The following is a 19806-nucleotide window of genomic DNA, read 5'->3' as shown; positions in this document are numbered from 1 at the left end:
TGTCATATTGGGCAATAAACCGCGGAGAAGTCCCCACTTTAATCCGTATTAGGATAGTTTAGGCACTGCATGCTTCACAAGTGCTATTCATAACTCCACTGCCATTTGTGGGGAACCTGCGGAGTACTCGTCCCCAAGCCGGGCCCCCAACAGCTAGTATCTCGGGTTCTTTTGCAACCCTTACTGTGTCTGCGCAGAGTACTTGAATCGGCGCGTTAGAATGCGGTGTGGTGACGGTGAAAGGAAGTTCCTCATCCGCTTGATGGCATATCACAGCTCGATTTGTAGAAAACTTGCAGACCTTTGGAAAAGAAACCAGGACAGACCGATCTCAGGACCTATCGCGTAAGTAATGCAACTGAGATGGTCGCAACATTATTGAATGGCCTGATCTGTTTGAAACAACCATCCACACGGCAGTCATCGCATCGATTTGCAATTGATGGTACTCCACTACCCCGGAAATTTGTCTCCATTGTGGTGGTAAATATTCTGCCAGTATTGGGAATCTGATGTAATGTCTACAAACCCTCAGGGGCATCAAAATTCCTTACTCATCCCAAATCCGAGGTCGCCACGCCGCGGCCTGATGATGTCAACACTGCTCGCTAGCTTCAAAGCCTCACGTTAAGTGGTCTGAGGATTTCAAACTTATGATCCTTGTACAAGGAAATGAAAAGCCCATCTATGAGCATTATGCTACCATGTTCTTCGAATGGCTGAATCCGACTATTGGAGAGTGGTTTTGGTGGCAGTCCCTGCCGTCGGTGCGGCTGTAGCCACTATATTCTTTATTCTACGTATCTACAGTCGAGCTTTCTTGATTAAGCATCTCGATATTGGGGACTTGCTTATGACTCTTGGACTGGTGTTCTGCTATGGAGTGACTATAAGCACAATAATTGGTGAGTTACAAACAGTCGGTCCTCAGGTTGCGTCTGATGAGATATTCTAGCTGCATTCAACGGAGTCGGCCAAGACATCTGGAGCCTAGAGCAGAAGACTCGTGGCCGTGTCGCACTGGTAATGTTGATTATTGATATGGTTGGAGTATGTTTCTCACTCATAACATCAGTTATTTTGGCTCGCTCAGCTATTCTGGGCACTGTCTCAAGTTTGCATCAAATTATCACTCATTGTGCTTCTCCGACAACTACTAGGCTCTATACAACAGTGGAAAATTGCAACGACGTGTCTCATAATATTCAGTGTTGCGTGGGGAACAGCTTTCGTTTTGGTCAACCTCTTCCAATGCTGGCCACCTCAGCACTTTTGGCTACGAGTCAGCGTCAAGGGTACATGTTTGAGCGGACAAGAAGTGTTTTTTGTTTCGATGAGTGCAATATCGCTCGCTGAGGATGTTTTTCTTCTCTTCCTTCCCGTCGGTATTGTCTGGCGATTAAAGCTCGCCACCCAACAGAAGATCCTGCTAACCGGGCTTTTCTCCATCGGTGGTTTGTAAGTATATTCAACACGGTGAAAGGTTCTTGATCGACTCATCCTTTCTTGACCAGGGTCTGCATTTGCAGTCTACTCCGGTTAGTGGAGCTCAAACACTACACCATAGACAATGTCACTTGTGAGTTCCGTTTCCAGTCATATGTCAACGACACTGATTGTAAATGCAGCTAGTGGCTCCAAGCAAGCGCTGTGGACGCTTCTTGAACTTGACCTCGCTATTGTGTGCACTTCACTAGTGCTTATGAGGCCCCTCTTCAGGCAGTGTAGATCCGCCTTTTCTGATTCTCATTCCAAGCGGCTTATTCCGGGAGCAAGGCGTGTTTTCAAAACTGTCACTGGCACAGATGATAGCTGTTGAATCAACATTGGCCTGACCAATGTCGTACTGCCATTGCACACTATTTCTTGCTAATCATGACCCGGCCACATACGCGTGGAATCGATATGCGCTAACTGCGCTGTTCGTGTCGTACCTTTTTGACTACTTGGGTCTGGGACACGGCAAACTGCCGGAAGAACTCGTTTCGAATGATGGAGCGTGACACTCTCGTAAAGAGCAGGACGTTCCCGCAGCTTCCATGGCAAGAGGTTCACAATCCAAAAACCACTGTGGCTGAGAATGGCGACACTATCCTGGCGGATAGATGGTACGGACTGGCCTGCAAGGTCCATTACACCTGCGACATGTTCTTTGCTCTTTCATGGAGTCTGGTGACCGGGTTTCACAGTCCGTTCTCTTGGTTCTATCCGGTATTCTTCAATGTCACGATCACCCCACCGGGCCATAAGGGATATCACCAAATGCCGACAAAAGTACGGCGATGCATGGAAGGAGTATGAGAGGCAGCTGCCGTACCTTTTTATCCCGGTATGTTTGAACGGTACGATACAATTGGAGAGAGCCTGGCTAACTGATTGCAGTACGTGATCTAATTGTAAATTCCTGTACATCATTCTGATATAGATCTGGAGCAAAACCAAACCAAATATTTAAGCTTAGCGGCTGGACCTTTCGGAAGGCGCCATTACCCGCCCTAACCAAACCAAACCCAGTAGGCCGACGCGAGCTCGATCCTAGTGACTCACTGATCAAGAATACGTAATGACGGGGCGGATGGATTCCGCTCTTGTTAAGCTGTTCAAATATAATCACCTCCCCACCAAACTGTCAATTGACAACGACGCACAATGACCGGACCAGCCTTCCACACAGCACTATTCACGTCCTCTGAGCTACTCACTCAACCATGGTTGTCCGATCTCACACACATGGTCAACGCTAGCTATATGGTCAACCACACCAATGTAATCAAATTCTCTACCACCAAGAAAAGACTCCAGACCGACTCAACATTGGCCGAAGAACTCGGGGAGGGCGGGTTCACCGTGGTGGCCTTTGTTTCAAACGACCCAGACCAGCCAGACGAGGTGATCGGCACCGCGAGCATGAAGAAATGGAAGGATGACGGACAGTGGAGGCCCCACGACGAGCTGACTAGTACAGCCGAAGGGGTGGACCAAGATCTCAGCCAGATCCTGCAAAAACATGCCTGTCTCGGCGACTACGAGCTGTCTACTGTGGCTCTCCCGCCGGATCCTCGAATCCGAGGGAAAGGAATCGCAGGTCATCTGGTCCATTTGTGCGAAGAGGAAATTCTGCGGCGACAAATGGCTAGCGAGAAGACCTCCCGGTTCCCTGTGCGTATTATGATTCGCACCGTTAAAGAGAATAATAGCACCTACTGGACGAAGCAGGGTTTCACCGTGGTGGGGGCTCGGACATGCCCAAAGGGATTCTGGGACGCAGCGGAACCGTTCACAATGTGGGCGATGATCCGGGAATTGTCGCCCAAATCTGAGTCGGAGAGTATATAAAAGATATTTTGGAGATCTAAACTGCTAGAACGGACTGCATAAGTAGTTCATTCCATGATTCTCTCGCAATTAGCATTCAAAGCGGCTCAACAGTGAAGATGATCTAGAATAATTGATGTCGATATAGAGCAAGCCGATGCTACCCCTTCGCACACATCGGGATGTTGCAGAGTATGTCCGATGGGACCTAAGCAGTGCGGGCTATCCTTGCATGAGCCTGATCGTCTCATCCTTCATGGCACTGATGCTCTCCAGATCGTCGCATTCCGGCCCTTGCCCGTCTTTCCATGCATGATCTTCAGATGATCTTCAGAGCCGTCAGATCAATCCCTCGTTCAGAACAACTGCATTCCACGGACAAAGGGAAACCGATGGATGTTTACCAGACCCTGGTGATCTTCGCGTGTGGCTAGAAGCAATGCTACTTAAAAGCCAGGGACGCAATTAGGAGCTGAACAAACTCAATTGAATCATCTCCCAAACCCTCTTGAAAGACCCAGACACGAGAATCCTCCCAATTTCCAAGCCACGATGCACTTCTCCCAGGTAATAAATATCACCCATCATCTCTGTTGATGATATACTTACTCTGTTACCCAAACAGACCTTTGCCGCCGCGGCCGTCCTGGCCCTGGGCCCTATGACCGTCCTGGCCGGCTTCCCCGTTGCCACCGTCGAGTTCCAGACATGGGAGTCGTGCGATGTTGGCGCGCCCGCGATAGGCGAGCCTAAGTCCACCAGGCAAGTGAGCGTGACGTCGCTGACTTGCGGCCATACCTCGGTCGACCGCGACTGGAGCGTCAACAACTACTCCTTCAGCGCACACCTGATCGGCGATGATTCGGGCTGTTGCTCCAGTGTGAGTGTCTGGAACAACGACGACTGCTCTGACGAGCCCGTGTACGAGCTGCCGTTCGAGCATGGCCCATTCGCCGAGCCCCAGTGCCTGCCTGAATTCCTGGAGCCAGGTTTTGTGTCGTTCAAGCTGAACTGCTTTGAGTTCCCCGGGGAAGAGTAGTTAGATCATAGTGTTTGTGTGCGATAATAATGTACTTCCTACTGTTGCAAGGGAGAGCTGTGATTTTCCCGCCCCACGTTTTTCTCCGCTTCCACCTCACCTCGTTCCGTATTGTTTATTATGGCGGGCAACTCGGTCTCCCGTCGTATGATCCCATGGCTGTACGATCTGGTACTGTGGCTCTTCACCTGGAGTCTGAACCTGTTCTTCCGGGAGGTCTACCCTCGTGGAGCCTGGAGGATCCCTGAAAAGAGCCCAGTGCTGATCGTGGCCGCGCCCCATGCCAACCAGTTCGTCGACTCGGGCATTCTGATGCACCTGCTCAAGTCGCAAGCTAGGCGACGAGTCTCCTTTTTAATCGCCCAAAAGTCTATGAATGAGCCGTATATCGGAACGCTCGCATCATGCATGGGCGCGCTCCCTGTCGTCCGATCCATGGATTTGACCAAGCCGGGACAAGGCAGCATCTACCAACCTCACCCACACAGTGACCCCGCTCTGATTCATGGGGTGGACACTGATTTCACTCAGCCGCCGTTCATGTCGGGGGGTTCGCTGACCGTCAGAGGCCCCGATGGACCGATGGCGGCCTCGATTGAAGAGATCGAGGGGCCCACGGTCCTTCGACTCAAGAAAGCATTTGCCTCTCCTGTTCCGAATGACCCCGGTCGCAAAGGGACATCTTTTAAGATTGCTCCCCATGTCGATCAAAGCCAGATGTTTGATGCGGTCTACAAGGAGCTCTCCAACGGCGGGTGCATCGGGATTTTCCCCGAGGGAGGCAGTCATGATCGCTCGAATCTGCTGCCCCTAAAAGCTGGTGCAGCGCTGATGTCGCTCGGCGCGCTGGCCCGCGATCCGGGTTGTGGGCTGTCAATCGTTCCATGCGGAATGAACTATTTCCATGCGCATAAATTCCGCTCGAGGGCGGTCATCGAATTCGGCCGGCCGATTCACGTCCATCCCGATCAAGTGGAAGCTTTCAAAATGGGAGGGAATAGTAAGCGAAATGCGGTGGGATCTCTGCTTGAAACCATCTATGACGGCCTGGAAGCTGTCACGCAGATTAGTCCCGACCACGAGACACTCATTCTCGTTCAATCCACACGAAAACTTTACAATCCCATCAGCAAGAAACTCCCGCTTCCGTTGGTCATTGAATTCAACCGTCGCTTGTTGAAGGGCTATACTCGACACCGCCATGACCCACGCATCCAAGGCTTGAAGAAAGCCGTCAAGGAGTACAACCGGCGACTAGAATCCCTTGGAATCAAAGACCACCAAGTAGAGTGGGGGAATCTGGAGGAGAAACCGTGGTGGTTGACGCTCATCACCTTACTCTATCGCCTATGCAAGCTGTCTGTTCTGAGTATCGGCACCTTGCCGGGCGTTCTACTTTTCTGGCCTGTGTTTGTAACAACCAAAGTGATCTCGGAGAAGAAAAGACGGCTTGCACTGGCGGCATCGGTCGTCAAACTTCAAGGCCACGATGTCGTCAGCACCTGGAAAATCCTCGTCGCGATGGGACTCGCACCGACACTCTACGCCTACTACACCATCATTGTAACGGCATGGCTTCGGTACAATCGATATGACGGTTACTACACTCAATCCGTGCCTTGGTGGTTGGTGGCACGAACCTATGTCCCAGATGGCGTTTCACTCGGGGCATTTGCCGTGATCTTCTTTGGTCTGATGATTTCAGTCAGCTTCGCCGCTTTACGATTCGGTGAAATCGGAATGGATATCATCAAATCTCTGCCCCCGCTTCTGGTGGCTTTGAATCCGCTGTCTTCGTCATCTCTGGCCGATCTCCGTGACAGTCGCGAAGCACTTGCAGAGCGGGTCACTGACACCATCAACGAACTTGGCTTTGGCATCCTTCCCGATGATGTCGATGCTGATATCCCCACCGATCCGTACAAGGCGGATGCATACCAGTCTCATCTGAAGAGTATCCCGCCAAGCGAGCCCTCAAGTAGGGAGCGTAGCAGCAGCAGATCTAGTGGATTTGCTGATCAGACACGCTTGAAGGGACTCACTTCGCTTCCCACCGAGGACGACTTGGAAGAAGTGGATGACAAGATTCGGGCCTTTAAGAGCAGAGGAAGGCGGCAGACGTTCAGTGGCTTTGAGCCGGGTGAATCAATTTTGAAAATTTTGAACCACAAGCCTCCAAGTGGCAAAGCAGAGGGGAAGAAAGAGCGCTGATTTCAGTTTGGATTATTGATTCTACGGTTATCACGCCATGCATGACTTTGCTCTCTGTCCAGCAACCACCTTGTGACCGGACTAGCGGATATTCTCCGATCAGTATTGATCACCTATGAGCCAATGAAATGATTCACATCTTTACACTCACTCCTAGAACCAGAAAAAGTCTATACCATGAAGATCAATCCTTTCTCAAGCACTCTGATAGACGCGCCGCCGCCCCCTGGAATGCACGGACAGGACTCACATACCAAGTAGAGCAGAACGCGATCCACAGCAGTCCTGGATCAACATCTGACAGCCCCTTAACGGCTGGAATGCGCCTCTTCTGTCATTACTGGTGCTAATTGCTCCAGTGACAACCTGACCATTACCAAGTATGATGCGGAGATCATTTCACTGAGCCAGGGACGTGTCTGGCGCGTTTCATTGCCCAATATCTTGGACCGTTTCTCATTCTTGCCCGCCATCCAATATTCCTCGGGCAGCTGGGGTGGAATGATGGACAAGATATAAGGAAGGGGACTTCAGCTCCATTTGACCCTGATCTATCCTCGAGTACATCTCTTGTTCATATACCCGGTTCGTGATATCAAGTTGAACTTCGTCGCAGCCATGCATACCAAGGTTCGTATAATATAGTACTGCCACACAGATATAGTAACTAACAATCACACAGACCGCTATCTCCATTCTCTCCCTCCTTGCCCCAATCCATGCGACCACCACGGTCCGCGTCTGGACACACTTCTACCCCAGCTGCCCGGGTGATCCGTCGGCCGACCTGGGCGCATACGAACACTACGAGCAGGCCGGCGCGCCGCGCGACATCACCATCGGCGGCTGCGAGAACATTGCCGTGCCGTCGTACATGTACGAGCGCAACCTCGTCAACCACGTCTCGCTGGATGCAGAGCTAGTCTCGCATCACCATTACGGCGACTACAGGGACGTGGAGATCAACCCAGACTGCGGCTGCAGGGTCACTCTCCACGAAGTACCGGGATGCATTGACCCGCCTCTTGTGTCGACGCCGCTCGAGCACCGCGCCGCCGTGAGCACCTGTGCCGCGCGCCAGCTGTCTTACAGTGAGGTGTGGGTGAAACTCGTCTGCGACGAGACGCACGACGTGGTGATCCACGAGCATGACGGTAACAATGAGGCTGACGTTGCGCTGCGCACGGCCAAGCTCTCCGAGACTGAGAAGGCGGCTCATGCTCAGACACCCGGTTCAGACTCTGAGTCCTGGCACCGAGCCCAGGTGGCGCAGTCGTCTGAGCGTACGCCCGAGGATCAGGCGCGTGTTGACAGCGCCGGCCATGTCGAGGCAGAGTCTGTCTTCAATGCGCTGCTGGAGTACCTCAAGCATAAGAATGCTACTTCTATCCTGCACGGCAATGCTACGCAACATCTGAATCTTACGCAGCACCTCAACGGCACTGCCAACAACACCATCTCGCGCCGACATCTGTCTGTTCTGCGGAATCGGCTGCGTCTGTATTAGGTGCGGTGAGTTGGGGTTGGAATTGGGGGAAGTTGGATCTCATGTATTCGAACTTTTTGTACTTAAATAGGATAGTCCATAGAATGACAACCAGCTGGCTTGGGATCTGAGTTTATTGTTTTGTAGCGATCTATACTAGGTCACGCTGGAATTACTGGCCGGCATAGTTCAACCCAGCAGTTCTGATATACCATAACCTTTGGACGGTCAAATGTAAGCCTCAGCTCTCGCCTGGAGACCCGTAGATTCTGCCGGATCAATATTCAGACCCGATTTGTATCCCCCAATATAGTCCAGTCTCTCATCAGAGGTTCTATCCATGCTGATTCCATACGTCCCAAGGTCAGATATAACTACCAGCAATTAACAGGCTCTTTGTAATATATATTCACAATCCCATTTATCTCTGTCAATTGAAGTCACTAATATCATTTTTACTATTATTATCATTTCTTCCTCGTATTGAATATCCATGTTGTACTATCGCAGAACGTAGTTATCTTTACCTTAACTAGTTAACTTAGTTATCGGGCACCATTTGTCAGCCACTCCGCCGTCATCGCCGCCCGCCACTTTTTCGGCTCGTTCCTTCTCCAGGCCGACATGACTGCTCTGCCTGGATGAACTACCAGTCCGTCAGCATGGCAGGCAGCTCTGCCCCGAAACCTCGTGACCATGCAACAGATAGGTCACCAACACAAGGCTTGTTGGCCCCGGACGACGAACGAGACTCCATCGAGGACCCTGCGCCGACATATCCCCGGAACCCAGCGTCGAAGACGTCCCCCCAGAGCTTCACTCCGCGGTCACTGTTGGTTGGTCTCATTATCGGGGCCCTCATAACCTTCTCCAACACCTACTTCGGCCTGCAGACGGGATGGATCAGCACGATGGCCATGCCCTCGGCCCTGATCGGCTTCTCGGTCTTCAAGGTGCTCTCGAAGTACCTGTCCTTTCCATTCACGCCAATCGAGAACGTTTTGATCCAGACTGTTGCCGGCGCGGTGGGTACGATGCCCCTCGGCTGCGGGTTTGTGGGTGTGATCCCTGCATTGGAGTTCCTGCTCAAGGACGGTGAAGACGGGCCTTTAGGCGATGGCGGGGAAGGCGAAGGGGGCCCGTTGAAACTAGGGTTTTGGAAACTGGTTCTCTGGAGCTTGGGCGTGTGTCTATTCGGTGTGGTCTTTGCTGTACCGCTGCGGAAGGAAGTGATCGTGCGGGAGAAATTACGGTTCCCGAGTGGCACCGCCTCTGCGCTGATGCTCAAGGTCCTCCATGGGGCTGGGAAAGATGATGAGAAGCTTGAAGCGCCTGAAATCCCGTTGATGAGGGACCAGGAAGACTTGGATGGTGCTGCTCATCGACCACTAGAGGCACAGGAGACGGGGTGCCTCGTGCAAGATGCCGATACCGAAGCTCAAACCGCCGCTCAAAGGAAGGACTGGCAGTCAAAGATGCGTCTTCTCATCGGGGCATTTGCATTTTCCGGTGTTTATGTGAGATTTATTTTCCGTTACTGATATGCACAAGACCCTTGCTAATGGATGTCTCAGACACTTTTCTCATACTTTGTGCCGTTGGTTCGCGACATTCCGCTATTCGGCGTGTCAATTGCCCACAACTGGCTGTGGACTCTCAATCCTTCCCCCGCTTACGTTGGCCAAGGAATCATCATGGGCCCGTCGACATGTATGCATATGCTCTTCGGGGCCGTCTTGGGATGGGGCATTCTGTCTCCGCTGGCCAAGGCCCGCGGCTGGGCCCCAGGGCCCGTGCAGAGCTGGGAAGATGGGAGCAAAGCATGGATTGTGTGGATTTCACTGGCCATCATGCTTGCCGACTCCCTTGTCAGTCTTGGGTGGCTGGTTATCAAACCTCTAGTAAACCGCGCGCCCAGATGGACTGCCCAGCTCGGATCCACGCGCTTCGGTCGATGGGTTGCGCTGAGACTGCAACCATCAGGGGCACATGATCACTCATACATCAGTTACTCTTCCCTCGACTCTGGCCATGCGCGTCTCGATGACCGTGTCGCCATTGGCGAAGAAGAGGACGAAGACGCCCCGCCGTCCCAACTCATCTCCACCCGCACCGTCGTACTACTGCTCCCATTAACGCTCATACTGAACGTTGTATGCATGCACATTGTCTTCGGCGACATCATATCCCCTCTTCTTTCAAGCCTGGCCACTCTTCTGGCCGTTCTTCTATCCATCATGGGCGTGCGAGCTTTGGGAGAAACAGACCTAAACCCAGTTTCCGGGATCAGCAAACTCACCCAACTGCTCTTCTCACTGGCGACGCCATCATCCCATTTTTCACGCCGCACAGCACTAGTCACGAACTTGATGGCTGGTGCAGTTTCCGAGTCCGGCGCCCTACAAGCCGGCGACATGATGCAGGACTTGAAAACGGGCCACCTGCTTGGAGCAAGCCCTAAGGCCCAGTTCTACGGCCAGGTAATCGGTAGCCTTGTCGGTGCAGTACTTTCCACCGCTGTCTACAAGATGTATGTCAGTGTATATGAGATCCCGGGGGAGTTGTTTCAGACACCTACCGCGTACGTTTGGATCTTCACCGCACGCCTGGTCACAGGCCAAGGCTTGCCGGAGATGGCCTGGCAGTCATCCATGATAGCCGGCATCATCTTTGTGGGCATCACCAGTCTCCGGATTGCCGCCGCATCCCCGTCCTTTGCGCGCGCCGGCCAGCCACCTGCCTGGAGAGCGTGGATCCCGGGCGGCATCGCCGTCGCGGTGGGAATTTTCAACGTCCCCTCGTTCACACTGGCGCGTGCTATTGGCGGCATCATCGCCTGGTGGTGGTCGCGCGAGCACTCCAAGCCTCCTCACCACGCACCAAGCGCCCATGGTGATGGCGCCGTTTCGACAGAGGCTCATGCAGAGGCATATTCACAGCGCGTGGAACTATCGCCCGCTGAGCAGGCCGCAGAGAAAGCCGACGCTGCCTCATCGACTGTTGTTGTTTTGGCATCGGGTCTCATCCTCGGCGAGGGTACCCTAAGTATTGTCAATCTCCTACTAGCCAGTGGGCGTGTCCCACATTTCTAAACTTAGAGCTTAGAGTGTTTTCTCTATCATATATCGTTATCAAATATTAGCGTCGTGTGTACATAGGCAAAAACAAGGCACGTTACTATTAACCATTTCACTTGTGATACAAAGGAAGGTCGTTGATCCCTAAAGAACACAAAAAGGAGGCTCACAAGAGACATAAGTGAATAAAGTCAGATAAGAATATCTAGATACGGGCTAAAAAGCCGCCACAAGGCCTAATGCACAAGATCTTACAGGGGGAAGGAAGGCCCCGGGTATTTCCATTCCAACTCAATTCACACTGTCCGATGTATCCACGAGAAAAAAAAAAAAACCAATCCGAACCAATCCATAAGTCCAACCAGGGAGATGTATGTATGCATCTTCCAAAGAATACAAGAAAAAGGAAAAAGGCAAAAAAAAGGTGGGGTTTTTTCAAAATGATTTCCTGGATTAAAACCCAAGCCAAGCACAGGAAGACCTGTGGGTATAGAAAGAAAGAAGAGTAAGTAGAACAAAACAAAAACCCGTCTATACGGGACCACAATCAAGAAGATGGTAGGTGTGGGAGGATTCGATCGTCACGGACGTAGAGAGAGGTTGGAACAAGATCAAGTTGTAGTACCGGGCAGGCCGTCCAGCGGGGATTACACTGACAAGGCCACCTGGGCACTCATTCACTCCAGCGAATGCGCCAGCCATTGCTATAAGGAAATTTGCATGAACAGTCAGTCTCCAAACCCTGTCAAAAGGTAGTGCTATCGTGTATTTATTCCCGCCACTAGAAATTTGGGGGAGACGTCGGGTTCCCTGGAATGGCGGGCAGGCCGCCTGTAGGAGCGGGAGCTGGGGACGGAGGCATGGGCCCGTCTGCCAGCGGGCTTGATCGGGGCTGAGGAGGGTTGGACGGTGACATGTTGCCGGCGGCGCTGTTGCTTCGTGACCGCTGGTCGAAGGGCATCACGGGTCTCTGCATTCCCGGCGGACCATAGGGGCCGGGGCTCTGGGAGCGAGGACCGCGTCCAGGTCCTGGGGGCGGCGGGCCACCTGGGTACCCAGCCGGGGACATGGGCCGGCTACCAGGGTAGGGACGCGGAGGCGGCGGACCATAGCCAGGGCCGGCAGGGGACCGTGGACGGCCTTCCTGGGGGTAGAAGCGTCCGGACGGAGGGCCACGTCCACCCGGTCCTGGTGACATCGGGCCACCGGGGCCCATTGGCGGGGGACCTCGAGGACCACCTCCAGGAGGCCCGCGGGGGCGAGGCTTCACAGGGCGCGCCGACAGGCAGCTCCGTGGGACCACACCTTGCTGAGACCGATCGAGACGGATGCAAAGAGCCTAAGAGATGATTAGGACATGTGAACGCATGAAGTGACATCGAAAAAAACAAAGCTTACCCATCCATCGTCGTATTCATGAAGCATCCGAGCCAGAGTACCAGCACGAAGACCCAATTCATCTTCCATGGAAGGATTGAAGTCCATCTGGACGCGGTAAACATTCGAAGGACCACCGCCGGGACCCATCATGCCGGATGAGATGGATACCGCATCCGCACTGCCAGCAGGGCTGGGAGGCGAGGGGCCAGGCCGTTCTCCGGTTGGCGAACGGCGAAGGTCTCTCTCAGAACCGATGGCGGCACCTGCAACCATACCCGCAGCACCTGCAGCGGTAGCAGTTCCATAAATGGCAGCTGACTGCTCGGAGACCGGTGTGGTAGAAGTACTGAACGGGTTGACTGGATCCTGGAACGGGTCTTGCGGTGAGGTTGGCGAGGAATTGCCTGTGAGGTTGCGTGGAGAGGCGGCAGCGCCACCGGCACTGGCGTTGAACCCCGCGCTGGCGCTCATATCGGGGGAGAACTTGGGGACAGTGCGGATCTGGGGAGCGGCCGAGGGACCGTTGGGGCCAGACATCGGTGGAGCCGATGAGGGCGGCGGCGGCGCGGGAAGACTTGAGCCACCAAATGGCTTCTCGTCCTCTTCTTCACGGGCCTTCCTCTTCTTGCGGATCAGGAAGAAGGCGAGGAGTGCAATAAGGGCAACACCGGCGACACCACCGACAGCCACACCGATGATCACACCGGTGGACAGGCCACTGCTCGAACTTGAGCTGGGCGCGGACGTGGCTGAGGCTGAGACGGAAGGCGACGACGTTGCATCGAGATAGTTGTTGACACCACCGACATTGTTCGATGTGGTTGTCACCATGGTGTTCCCGGCGGGCACCTTCGGGTCATTGTTGGAGAGATGTGTGATAGCGGCAGCAGCAGCATCATCGGTCTTGGGAGCCGCCTTTGGCTTATTGTTCTCATTATCCGTTTCAGTCGGCTTGGCCTTTGCGGTGTCGGTGTTTTCTGTCTCGGTGTTTTCTGTTTCGGTGGGTTTCGCAGGCGCCTGCTTCTCGGTCTCGGTTGGCTTGGGGGCCTTTTCGGTGTCGGTGTCCTTCGCCGTCTCTTTCGCCGGCTTGTTCTTCTCCGTTTCCGTGTCTGTCTCGGCCGGCTGGTTCTTCACCGTCTCCTTGGGCTGCTTTTCGGTCGGAGCTGCCTGCACTGCTGGCCCAACACCCATTTGGGGGTTGCTGTTCTCCGTGGGTTTGGGGTCATTGTTGTTGTCATTGTTGTTGCCCTCGACCGTAAAGAATTGGAATTGGGGGTCGCGCTCCTCCAGCTCTTCGGGGCTGCGAGCGTGGAGGTGATGACCGTGCCCGTGTGCCATGTTGACGGTTAAACGATGGAATCCAGAGTCAGAAAGCGACTGACTCGGTCCTGAGCGAGAGGCAGAGGTGCGCGGTGCTAAATTCCAGAGCACTCGCGTCTGTATTGTGGGTGATTGGAATGTGGAAGGAATGGATGACTACCGGCAGAAGAGCCCAAGAGTCCAAAAGAACGACAAAGACCAAAAAGGAAAGGAAAGGACGACTTCCAGAAGTCCGGGTGAATGAATGGGCAAGAAAGGAAAGCACGAGGCAGGAAGTCAGGCTCAGGAGACCCTTGACGGAGTAGTTGCTGGGCCGTTGAGGCGGTACGGCCGATACAGCCGTAACTAAAAGCGGGAAGGATCAGGGTCGGACCAGGGTCCTTATTGGCTCATGACGTATGGTCCCTGGTTCGGGGATACCGTCTATTACGGGCGTTTGTTGTTCTGCCGTGCTTCGGCCATTGCTGCTCTGATTTCGTCGGTTCTTCATTTCTTACGCAATACAGATCATCGTCCGTCCCTCCGTCCATGCAGGATTCCCAATGATGCCACTGGCAAGGCATTCAGAAGCCACCGGTCGGCCCCCGTGGCATCAACCCCCTAAGTCGTGCTAGCGTCGCCCGGGGCCCATTTCGCTAAGCAAAACCCTGCAACGCGGGGCTCGAGCCCCATCCACCCGTCCAATGCCCATCCACGTTGGCTGGAGAGGATGGTCGTCTAATTTCCGGGCCAGCCGTCCGGCATAGACAGAATGCCTCCCATCGTACCAAGGTTCCGAGCGAGCGGGGGTTTTTTATAGAACAGGGCAGAGATAGCTTAGGACGCCAAGTCAAATCGCTCTTGCACGAGAGCACTCGAGGTCGTAGCCCAAGGCGCAAGACGCAGATGGGAGTTCCCTGTGATCGCCGAGGTGCGTGAGTATGGCGGATTATAACGATCTTCACCCACGGCCAATTCCGCAATTCATGGAGGATTGCCGTATTATGATGGGCTGGAGAAAAACGGATGTCCAAGAGCCTGGAAAGATGGTGAGATCATCGTGGAATGATACTGGCCCGTTGGATCTCGCCACATACCTCGGCGGCGGAGAGCCGCTCGCTGCTCTCGTAGCATAGCAAGCTCCGCACCAAATCGCGGCCCTTGGATGAGGCTCCTTTCAGGACATTTTCCCAAGGCTGCGCCGGGAATGGGTGGAATTCCACCTTGCCCCAATCAGGCAGAAGACCGATTTCCTGTTCCTGTCATTAGTGTCTGACCTGAAATGCCCGGAAGAATAATCAATCGCACCGGCCAACGTTGTTCATCGGGGGTCCCCAGTGTCTTGAAGATGGAGAAGATAAGTGATAGATCGCTGCCGACAGGACCCGAGTCAAAGAGCGCCGGATGCCCTACCACGATGGCTTCGGCCACCACACATCCTGCGGCCCACACATCCAGTGCAGCTCCATATCCTTTGAAACCGAAGAGAACCTCTGGAGCCCGGTAACAGGTCGTGCCCACATCCGTGATCTTGAGGTTGGCGGGCTCACAGCCCGGATCGCCTTCCTTCCACGAAATCCCAAAGTCGGCGAGATATGCTGGTCCGTCCGGGGAGTCCATCAGAATGTTCGAGGGCTTGAGATCCCGATGGATGATCCCCATGTCGTGGATATGCGCCAGCGCAAGAAACATATCTCGCAAGATTGAGCGTGTTTGTGCAGCAGTCACCATATCACGCCGGAGCAGGTGGTCAAAGTCATACCGCAAGAAGGGGAAGACCAAGACCAGCCTGCCGCCGTCGAGGGTGAACGTCTCTACCAGGGGAATGACATGCGTGCCACTGGCTTGCCGTAGCAATCGGGCTTCTCGATGCGCATCGTGAGGAGCGGTCATGAGATGCGGGATCGTGACCTTGACCGCGCGGACGGTGCCATCGTCGGCCTTGGATTTATAGATGGTCGAATGGAGCCCATCGAAGTGATGAAAACAGGATGTATACTGTCCGAGCTTCTCGCCCGTGGCCGGTGCATCCGATGGATTCGGGTCTTGAAAGCTTTCTTGCACCTGCTGAGGACTGCTGATGACGGGTGCTACGGAGCCCGTGGCCTCGGCGACATCAATGGCTTGCTGACACATGCGGTCATACTCCTCTCTGGAGGTGGCCTGGTCGTAGGCTTCATTTTCATACCGTTTGGCTTGTGCCTGAGCCTCTGCGAATGCGGCAGAGGAGGCGGCCTGCTGGTAGACAGTGGTGCTGGAGAAGTTATGTATTAGCCGGCATTCTCGGCGCTCGACATGGACCAACTGACAGAGACTGGATGGTCGTCAGCCGCTCCGTAAACCCTAGCTCGGCTCTCCAGCTTGCCATCGTAACAATAGTGCTGTATCTATAAAGGTGTCTGTTTGGTTGTACTTGCTTGGCATCGATAAAGTGATGGTCAGGTGACGGCCGTTTCCGCTGCAAGGGCCGGGAACCCAACGAAGACCAAAATACCCGGCGGTGATTGGCGGATGCTGATAAGTACGGTAATACACTGTTCCCCGCCTCCGTCACTGTCACTGCCAACCCCAAAGCCGTCCTCGGCGCAATCCAACCACGCTTCCCTTGATCTGATCAGGCTCACTTCATATACTCGCTCCCTTCCCCGCCCAGTTTTGGGCTGTGTCCTCGTGTTTATCTTCCTGCGAGCTCCTCTCTTCTTGTTATGCGCTTCGTGCGCCTGGACCTGATCGACGTGTGACACACCCTGCCCCAGCCATGGAGCTCTCACGACAGGAGTATCCGGCATTGCTGGTAAGATTGACTATTCCGAGCTTCAGTAGCACCCCGTGAGACCAGACTCAGACTGACTCCGAATAATTGTGCTCCCAACCAGGCCACCTTGCACCCCAGCGAAGCTACAACCGTCCTTGGCGATCGCATCCGGCTCATCAATAAGATCAATACCGATATCGCGGACTGGCTTCAGGTGCGAGCTCTCTCAGCGCTTCCAAGGAATTGGTACTGACGAGCTTGATTAGGAACGACGTCGTGTGGAGGAAGCCTATGCCTTGAGCTTGCGGAAACTGGCGAATCGTCCACAGATAGATGGAGCGTCACTGGGGTAGGTTCAACTTTGTCTCCGCGAGCTTCGCCTTCAACTCACGCAACCAGAATCTTCCAAATCCCCTGGCAGCGCATCATCAATTCCACCGAAAAGCTCGCCGTGTCGCACGAGACCCTCGCAAGCAAGATCGAGGAGGATGTAGAGCGACCGCTCAGAGAGTACGGCACCAAGAATCGAGATATGCAACAGATGCCCAACATCCAGAGCAACCTCACGGGGCTGGCCAAGAATGTGGAGGCTGCTCAGAAGAAAGTTGAGAAGTCCAAGGAGAAAGGCCCCAAGGGCGCAGATAAGCTAGCCTCCGCAGTCGCCGCGGTGGAGGAAGTCAGCCAACAGTGGGATTCGAGGGCCCCGTTTGTGTTCGAGCAGCTCCAGGCGGCAGACGAGGGCCGACTCAATCACCTTCGAGACGTTCTCACCCAGTACGAGACGCACGAAGTGGACCAGGTCGAGCGCGGCCGTCAGGCTGCCGAGAGCTGCCTGAACGTTCTTCTGAATGTTGAGACGGCGGATGAGATCAAGACTTTTGCTGCCAAAATGGCCGGTAACCGGGCTGTAACCTCTTCCGTCCCACCGAGAGACCAGCAACCCCAGCAGCCGGAAGAACCGCCTACCGTCACAACACCAGAGCCAGCACCAGTACCGGCAGCAACGCCTCGAACTGCAACCGCACCCGCCGCCGCTGCTGCAACAACCCCGGCTGCTGCACCGCTTGTGCCCCCTCCTCGCATGCAGAGTGATTCAGCCAGCCAGCGGTCCGAGAGATCGGAACCCTCAATGGCTACGCGAACGCCTCCAGCACCAGAGCCGGTGGCGCGACACACTCCGTTAGGAGGGTTGCGACGACTGGGCACGGTCATGAACCGGCGAAAGAGCGTTATTGGACCGTCAGCCGGAAGCTATGAGAGGAAGCCCGAAAAGAAGCACCGGAGTCCGTTTTCCGCCTTCAAGAGATCCGACTCTTCGCGAGATGCGCAGATCCAGCTACCCGAATCTCCCCCTCTCTCCACTATAGACCGTCCCGCAACTTCCTTGACCGAAGAGGAATCGTTCCGGAACCCAAGTGTGTCGCAGGATCGTGATGCATCAGAGACAATTACGACAATCCCAGCAGCCCAGCCAGCACAAACTACGACAAACGGTACGACTTCACCAGAAGAGCAGGCTGGACTGGTCCACGGTGATGCGGCTAAGCCGCGGATTGATTCCGAAGGGTACACGGAGCGACCTTCGACAATTGATGAAGTCACTCGTGCACAGAGAGAAGCAGCAGGGTATGTATTCTATAAAATGAAAGGAACGACAATTGCTGACAGATATGGTGAATTATAGTTTGGATGAAGCCGCCATGAATTTGACGATTCGAGATCAGCCAATTTTCGAAGACGAAAGCCAGGCGAAACAAGCGATGGATGAAATGGCGAATACCCTTCGAATGGTTCGTGTCAAACTCGTTATCGAAAGCCAATACCATACTGATTGATTGGGCTCTATAGGGCATCAGACGAAATGCAGGCACCATTCGCGGACGCCGCGATGTTCGCAACACGATATTTGTTTCTAACCCCAGCAACGAAGCTCTTGCAACCCAATCCAAATCGGAGACTCAGGCGCCAACGTCGCCGATCAAACACACCGCGACCCCGAGCACTGCGACGGATGATCACACCATCTCAGACACCACCTCTGTTCGTTCTGGACACACGGTCCATGCAGCTGCCCTTCACCCTGATCTCCACGAGCCCGGTCTGAATGCATCCATCATTGAAACTATTAATGCATGGTTCTCGGAGGGCGTTGTCACCAAGTCCTTTGTGGTTGGGGAGCTCGCCTTGGCACACAACGCCACCGCCGGTGTCCCAGCAGACAAGATGCGGGTTCGTCTGGACAACTTCCAGGTGCTGGAAAAAGTTGCGGCGAACCCACACTTTGTCCATGAAACCGCCAAGGATGCTTCTGACGATAAGCGAGGCGAGTACGATATCCAACTAAGCAGCATCGGGCGCCCCATGCCAACTGTGGCGTTCAAGTACCAGGTGCATCTGGACGGACTCGATTCCTCAACTTACTGCCCTGTCATTTTCAAGCCCGTTTGGAATCTGGAAGAATACCAGGCCAGCGCCATCATCTTTTATTCCCTGAACCCAACCTTCGTCTCCTCCCCCAACGAGTCCATAATCCTCAAGAACCTCGTTCTAACCGTCGGCCTTGACGTCGCTCCCGAAGACGAATCTACCAAACAACTGCGCGACTCCGTCGCCCACGCCACCACTGCCATGATGTACCCTAACACTGGCGCAACGTTCCGCCGCAAATACTCGACCGTCTCCTGGAGGCTCCCTGAACTGGAAGTCAAGCCCCCCAGCGCCGCTGATGCAGACGGCAAGTTCCTCGTCCGCTTCTCGACCAGTACGAGCGGGCCGCGCAAGGGCAACGTTGAGGCCAAGTTCGAGCTTCGCTCTTCTGATGCCAGCACCTCCCATCTGGGCATCAGCCGTGCTGTGTCGGACTCTACAGAGGTGGATCCCTTCGCTGATGCTGGATCCAAAGACCCGCAACAGTCTTCTTCTACTGCGGTGGTTTCGTGGCAGGATGTTCCGACCACTCGCAAATTGGTCGCTGGGAAGTACGTCTCTTCTTGAAACGGTGGCATGGCCTGACTTGACCCACAACGTCCGCGCGCTCTCGTTTGTATATACCCTTGTGTGGAGTATTTTTTGCCTTTCTGTGTTCGCCAGTCTTCTTTTGTTGCAAGAGACATAAACGGTGAGATGGGAGAAGGAAACTGAAGAGTATGTGCTTTGAATTCTTTTTCTTGCAAATAGCGATTTCCCTGTGTGTTTTGGCAATGTAGCTAAACATTTGAATATGCGTCTGTCTTATCTTTCTTCT

At 54.0% G+C, this 19806-nt stretch overlaps 8 protein-coding genes across 8 annotated transcripts; 6 read left to right on the top strand and 2 right to left on the bottom strand.

The window, feature by feature from the left end:
* Positions 1-2649: 2649 nt before the first annotated feature.
* Positions 2650-3336, top strand: N7474_002189 (uncharacterized protein; the record flags this gene model as incomplete). Its single annotated transcript, XM_057193604.1, has 1 exon — positions 2650-3336. One exon carries the CDS (start codon positions 2650-2652, stop codon positions 3334-3336), a length of 687 nt encoding a protein of 228 aa, XP_057058557.1.
* Positions 3337-3867: 531 nt separating this feature from the next.
* On the top strand, positions 3868-4354 carry ccpA (the record flags this gene model as incomplete). The annotated part of the gene is made up of 2 exons (XM_057193603.1): positions 3868-3882; positions 3941-4354. The coding sequence occupies 2 exons, from the start codon at positions 3868-3870 to the stop codon at positions 4352-4354; spliced, it is 429 nt and encodes a 142-aa protein (XP_057058556.1).
* A 120-nt stretch (positions 4355-4474) lies between these two features.
* N7474_002187 (lysophospholipid acyltransferase family protein) lies at positions 4475-6565 on the top strand (the record flags this gene model as incomplete). The annotated part of the gene is made up of 1 exon (XM_057193602.1): positions 4475-6565. One exon carries the CDS (start codon positions 4475-4477, stop codon positions 6563-6565), a length of 2091 nt encoding a protein of 696 aa, XP_057058555.1.
* Positions 6566-7183: 618 nt separating this feature from the next.
* On the top strand, positions 7184-8072 carry N7474_002186 (uncharacterized protein; the record flags this gene model as incomplete). Its single annotated transcript, XM_057193601.1, has 2 exons — positions 7184-7195; positions 7248-8072. The coding sequence occupies 2 exons, from the start codon at positions 7184-7186 to the stop codon at positions 8070-8072; spliced, it is 837 nt and encodes a 278-aa protein (XP_057058554.1).
* Positions 8073-8713: 641 nt separating this feature from the next.
* On the top strand, positions 8714-11143 carry N7474_002185 (OPT family oligopeptide transporter; the record flags this gene model as incomplete). The annotated part of the gene is made up of 2 exons (XM_057193600.1): positions 8714-9568; positions 9626-11143. The coding sequence occupies 2 exons, from the start codon at positions 8714-8716 to the stop codon at positions 11141-11143; spliced, it is 2373 nt and encodes a 790-aa protein (XP_057058553.1).
* Positions 11144-11909: 766 nt separating this feature from the next.
* N7474_002184 (SH3 domain protein) lies at positions 11910-13846 on the bottom strand (the record flags this gene model as incomplete). Its single annotated transcript, XM_057193599.1, has 2 exons — positions 11910-12467; positions 12527-13846. The coding sequence occupies 2 exons, from the start codon at positions 13844-13846 to the stop codon at positions 11910-11912; spliced, it is 1878 nt and encodes a 625-aa protein (XP_057058552.1).
* A 1016-nt stretch (positions 13847-14862) lies between these two features.
* N7474_002183 (putative cell division protein kinase (Ctk1)) lies at positions 14863-16175 on the bottom strand (the record flags this gene model as incomplete). The annotated part of the gene is made up of 3 exons (XM_057193598.1): positions 14863-15060; positions 15116-16061; positions 16117-16175. The coding sequence occupies 3 exons, from the start codon at positions 16173-16175 to the stop codon at positions 14863-14865; spliced, it is 1203 nt and encodes a 400-aa protein (XP_057058551.1).
* Positions 16176-16565: 390 nt separating this feature from the next.
* Positions 16566-19556, top strand: N7474_002182 (uncharacterized protein; the record flags this gene model as incomplete). Its single annotated transcript, XM_057193597.1, has 6 exons — positions 16566-16601; positions 16684-16776; positions 16829-16911; positions 16962-18188; positions 18247-18352; positions 18411-19556. 6 exons carry the CDS (start codon positions 16566-16568, stop codon positions 19554-19556), a joined length of 2691 nt encoding a protein of 896 aa, XP_057058550.1.
* Positions 19557-19806: the final 250 nt, after the last annotated feature.

Source organism: Penicillium riverlandense (assembly GCF_028828495.1).
Source record: "Penicillium riverlandense strain IBT 135883 chromosome Unknown utg000001l_segment0_segment0, whole genome shotgun sequence".
Taxonomy (NCBI): Eukaryota; Fungi; Ascomycota; class Eurotiomycetes; order Eurotiales; family Aspergillaceae; genus Penicillium; species Penicillium riverlandense.
The sequence above is the reverse complement of the archived record's forward strand: the minus strand, read 5'-3'. Positions and strand labels throughout refer to the sequence as shown.